A 5,534-nucleotide genomic window follows, 5' to 3' on the forward strand; every position below is an offset into this window, starting at 1 on the left:
CCGGGCAAAGGGCCATCAGAGGCTGCCTGTGCCCGTGCCCCGGGCCAGGGCAGGTGCCAGGGTCCTGTCCCCCCTGCCCTGACCCTTCCCCATGCCCTGCACCTACCGTAGCCCAGCAGCACGACGAGACAGACGGCTCCCAGCATGGTTGTGCGGAGCAAAGGTGCTGTGGTGGGGCTGCTCAGCCCTCTTATAGTGTCCGGACTGCTGGGGACCTTGGAGTGTCCCTGCCTGCTGCTGACACGTGGGGACTGTCCCACGCTGTGGGCACAGGGGCTCCTCAGCCCCATTGCCTTCTCTTATCGCACTCACGGTCCTGCCTGGGAATGGCCACATCTGCCCCTCATGTGCTGGCACCATGCTGGGACACGGTGGGGACACCTGGCCCTGCTCTGGGAAGGGTCTGGGTCCCTGCCGGGGCACAGGGTCACTCCCTCCTGGGGCAGCCCCCCACCCATGATTCTGAGGTGCTGGGCAGCCCTGCTGCCCCCCAGCCCTGAGCAGTGACTCCCCCAGGACACTCTCTGCCTCCAGTTACGAGAGCCCAAATGAGGGATGCAGGACTCCAGGTGGCTCTCCAAAATGCAGTTTATTACATCCAAGAAGTTACAGCAGTCCAGGGTCATGGGTGACAGAGCCTGTGCCTACAGCTGTCAGCTCCAGCTGCAGGCAGGCCTGGAGACCCTTTAATTTTGGATACAATCAATTATATACTTTTCTTTGCTGTGTGTCTTAGTGCAGTAGAACCAATCTATAGCTTTACTTTTACCTGTAGCCTATCATAACTGCTATAATGACCAGATTCATGTTACTATTTTCCAATCACTAAAAGTTAGTATGTTACAGTTTAAGCTAGAATTTGTTTTTCAGTTTTCTTTCAGTGGAAAATTCTGAGACCTTTTTTCTGCTTGCAAGATTGGCTGATTTCTTTGCCTGAGCTATTTTACTGCTTGGTAAAATCATCTTATTTTTTGAGGTGGGTTTATCCTTTTCTCTAAGTCATAAAACCTCTTTCCATCTCGACATAACCTTTGCCTTTTTGTTGTTCAGCAGAACTGGATCAGCAATTGTCAATTTACACATCTATTATCCTTCTATATCCAAACTTGCTTTCATTTCTATTCCTTCTGTAGATTCTACATTCTCTTTCTGCCAAGCATACATATCTGTCAGACTTTCTTTTCAAACTTTCATGCTTCCTAATGCCCAGCTCCTTGGCCCCCCTAGAGATAAGGCGCTCCCTTTCCTGAAAGGCTCTTCACTGGGGATCTCTGAGTCCCTGTCAGTGTTTGTTCACCTTGTGTACCCATCCTTGGCATGTCTGGGTGCTTCTTCCTGGCTGCTGCCTTGGCTGTGGCATCATCGTAGGTGCCAGTGGTACATTCTGTGCTCAGGCAAGCCTGGGGGCGAGTGGCTGTTCTATGTACGACTGCCAACTGCATGAGGATTTGGGTGGTTTTTGCTCTCCTTTATGTTGTCACTTTAGATTGTTGTGATTATGGTTTGAAGATAACTGTAGAAGTTTATTTTTGGGGGTTCTTTTTGTATTGCCGGAGGGAGCCAGGGCCAGCCAAGCACCCCAAGGGGGTCCAGCAGGAGCCAGGATGTGGCTGCAATGGCCTTGCCTCTGCCCAAGGTTTTCCAAGAACTCAGTGGCACATGTGTTCCCTTCCCCACCACCTGTGGTGTGAGAATCTGGGTTGCCCTGTTCTGTGTTGGCTACTTCTGCACAGAGCACCTGGGGGTACAGGTGGTGCTGGGGCTGATCCCATCTCCCCTGCACCTGTTTTCCTTTGGGAAAGATGACCCTGCATTCGTCTCCCTATTTATTTCCCCAGTTCTCTTGCCACTGGAGCCTTGGGACTGGGCTGTCCCATGGGCTGGGGTGCAGGGAGCTGGTGCTTGAGTTTGAGCAGAAATGGCTCCATCTTGTCCTTTTCCTTCTTCCATGATGTGGACTGCAGTGGCTTGTCCCTTCCTGGGACATCCTTGGTGGAGGTGAGAGCAGAGCAGGAGCACTGCAGTGGCTCAGCTATGGTGTTGGGGTGTGTGGTGGAGCTGGAGGAGAGGGGGCTCAGGGAGAGATGGGGAAATGCTCTTTTGGGCTTGCTCCGTGGGCCCCACTGCTCTTCTCCCTCCTCCTTGTGTTTCAGTGCTGGATGACCGTCTTGGATTGAAAAGATAGGTGTCTGCAAAGGAAGGCAGGAACCTACCCTGAAATGGAAAATATAAACCCCCTCCCTCTGAATTGCTAAAATTTTGAAATTAAAAGGCTCTCAGGCAAAGATATGGAAATAGCAATAACAGTTCTTTACTAGGAAAACTAAAAAAATACAAATGTAATAGTACAAACAAATAAACTATGGACAGAGTCAGAATAGGCCCTGACCCCCTATGTGTCAGGCTGTTGGCAGCAGTCCCATTCCATGGTGGCTCAGCCCTCCTGCAGTGCCAGCTGTGGCTCTGTTGGAGCAGGGATCCTGGACAAGGGGGGAGTTTTCCTCTGAAGGTCCAGTGGTGGTGTAGATGGGCCTGGTCTTGCACTGGAAATCCAGTGGAAAGACAGCTGCTCCTCTGGGAATGCAGAGGGAAAAGGCTGCCCTGGTGCTCCAAATGTCAGATTATATCCATGTAGGAATACTTGGTTCTCCCCTTGGGCAAAGTGTCTCACAATGGGATGATGTAATTTTATCAGTCATGTGGTGAGACTCAGTGGCCCATTAACAGAAGATATCTCCCCAGAAGGAGGATTGGCTGTGGAAGAGATAAATAAAACTGCCCATTGAGCAGAAGAGAACTGCTCCACAGACAGGAATATAATACACCCACTCATTTCCAGCCTAAGGCATTACTCACTCCTTATTCTATTACTATCTGCATCATACCCAAATAAATAAACTGTCCACAATGAAATCTTACACACAGTTCTCACTTAAAACTGGGTTTCCCTGTGGTACACAATGGGTTTCTCCATCTTTCTGCATTACCCACCAAGTGTAACCAGGTCCTTGAGCAAAAACAATCCCATGGATGGGTTTGTCTTTGCCTGAGGTGGGAATAATCCAAACAGTCTTTCCTAAAATACCTTTCATATATACCACAGGGACATTATCTCCATCCACTGTGTGCAAGGGTTCAGACTGTGCAGGACCAGCTTGATTGATGGATCCTCGGGTATTGACCATCCAGGTCGCTTTTGCTAAGCCCATTTCCCAATTTCTAAAGGGTTCCCCCAGAAGTGTAGCAGCCACAGGGCTTGCAAGGCCTCCCTGGTGTCAGTTGCCTAAGATAAGAAATGCCTAGTCATGATGACTGGACCAAGAAACCCCTCTTGCACCTTTGGACCCTTGTTATCTCTCTGTAAGACTATAGGTCATATTCACCTCGACCCTTTCTGTTGGACTGTTTCCCAAAACCCACATACCCTATATAACCCCTACTTCTGCCCAGTTTGGCAGAAGAGCTGTCACTGTCACCCTTAGTAGAAGCTGCCAATAAAGCTTATTATAAAAATCTGTGGAACTTCATACAACTCTTCTCTTGTCTCATCCCTGCATCTGCTGAGGCACTTAGCAAGCAAAGAGCTGAAATTGTTAAAGAGCTGAATTCATCAAAGAGCTGATCTCGCTCAAAGAGCTGAGCTGCTTGCTAAGATTACCTGTGGCTGGGAGCATGCCTGAGGCACCTGGGCAGGATTTACTTAGCGGTACTCCTCTATATGGGGCATCGACGGGTCAGACAGACCCCAAAAACTACAAGCCATTATAGCCAAATGCCCTCAGGGTAGTCTTACGCAGTCCATTGTTCCATTCAACTTTCCTGGCAGCTGGTGCATGATAAGGGATATGATATATCCATTCAATGCCACATTATCTGGCCCAGGTGTTTATAAGGCCATTCATGAAATGGGTTCTGTTGTCCAACTTAATTCTCTCAGGGGTGCCATGTCTCCGCATGACTTGCTTTTCCAGGCACAAGATGGTGTTCCCGGCAGTGCTGTGAGGCACAGGGCAGGTCTCCAACCATACAGTGGTGGCTTCCACCATGGTCAGCACGTAGCTCTTGCCCTGGCGTGTCTGGGGCAGTGGGATGGAGTCAATCTGCCAGGCCTCCTCATACTTGTGCTTGGACCACCGCCCACCATACCAGAGCAGCTTCACTCGCTTGGCCTGTTTGATGGCAGTGCACATCTCACAGTCATGGATAACCTGAGAAATACTGTCCATGGTTAGATCCACCCCTCGGTCCCATGCTCACTTGTAGGTGGCATCTCTGCCCTGATGACCTGAGGCATCATGGACCCATTGAGCTAGGAACAACTCCCCCTTATGATCATACTCAGCCAATGTTATAGACAAGAATCTATCTAAATCTATCTTTGACACCTCTGTCTCTGCAGCCTGGTCTACCTGCTCATTGTTTTGGTGTTCCTCATTAGCCTGACTCTTGGGGACATGGGCGTCTATGTGGTGGACTTTCACAGGTAGCTACTCTACCCGAGTGACAATGTCTTTCCACTCATCAGCAGTCCAGATTGGTTTTCCTCTACGCTGCCAGTTGGCCTCTTTCCACCTTTCCAGCCAGCCCCAAAGAGCATTGGCTACCTTCCACGAATCAGTGTAAAGGTAGAGCTTTGGTCACTTCTCTCTTTCAGCAATGTCCAGGGCCAGTTAAATGGCCTTGAGTTCAGGAAGTGGTCTTGATCCACCTTCTCCTTCGGTGGCTTGTGCATCCTGTCATGTGGGGCTCCATACAGGTGCTTTCCACTTCTGGTTCATCCCTACAATGCGACAGGAACCCTCAGTGAAAAGAGTGTAGTGTGTTTACTCCGCTGGTCGTTGGTTGTATGGTGGAGCTTCTTCAGCATGTTTCACTTGCTCTTGTTCCTCTTCCTCAGTGAGACCAAAATTTTCACCTTCCAGCCAGTTTGTAATTATCTCTAAAATCCCAGGGTGATTCAGGTTTCCAACATGGGTGTGATGAGGGCAATCCATTTGCTCCATGTGATGTCAGTGGCATGGCAGATAGTGGGAACCTTCCCTTTAAACATCCACCCCAGCACCGGTAGTCGGGGTGCCAGGAGGACTTGCGCTTCTGTGCCAATCACCTCCAAGGTGGCTTGAACTCCTTCATAGGCAGCCAAGATTTCCTTCTCTGATGGGGTGTAGTTGGCTTTGGACCCTCTGTAACTTTAGCTCCAGAATCATCCTAGTGGTCGGCCTTGAGTCTCCCCAGGCACCTTCTCCCAAAGGCTCCAGGACAAGCCATTGTTCCCAGCCACAGAGTAGAGCATGTTCTTCACCTCTGGTCCCATCCTGACTGGGCCAAGGGCTACTGAACGAGCGATCTTCTGCTCGATCTGGGCAAAGGCTTGTTGCTGTTCAGGGCCCCAGCTGAAATCATTCTTCTTGTGGGTGGCTAGATAGAGAGAGCTCACAATCTGGCTGTACTTGAGAATGTGCATTCTCCAAAAACCTATGGCACCTGGGAAAGCTTGTGTTTCCTTCTTGCTGGTTGGTGGAGACATCACGGTA

The 5,534-nt window shown here is 50.0% G+C and overlaps 1 protein-coding gene across 1 annotated transcript in view; it reads right to left on the bottom strand.

The window, feature by feature from the left end:
* Positions 1 to 4,732, bottom strand: part of LOC102039374 (chymotrypsin-C-like) — an 11,821-nt gene extending 7,089 nt beyond the window's left edge. Inside the window, exon 1 of the mRNA XM_031062933.1 lies at positions 4,662 to 4,732. Within this exon, the coding sequence (XP_030918793.1) occupies positions 4,662 to 4,732 (71 nt within the window). The remainder of the gene's footprint in view (positions 1 to 4,661) is intronic.
* Between the last annotated feature and the right edge of the window lie 802 nt (positions 4,733 to 5,534).

The sequence above is a fragment of the Geospiza fortis genome, unplaced genomic scaffold (genome assembly GCF_000277835.1).
Source record: "Geospiza fortis unplaced genomic scaffold, GeoFor_1.0 scaffold353, whole genome shotgun sequence".
Taxonomy (NCBI): domain Eukaryota; kingdom Metazoa; phylum Chordata; class Aves; order Passeriformes; family Thraupidae; genus Geospiza; species Geospiza fortis.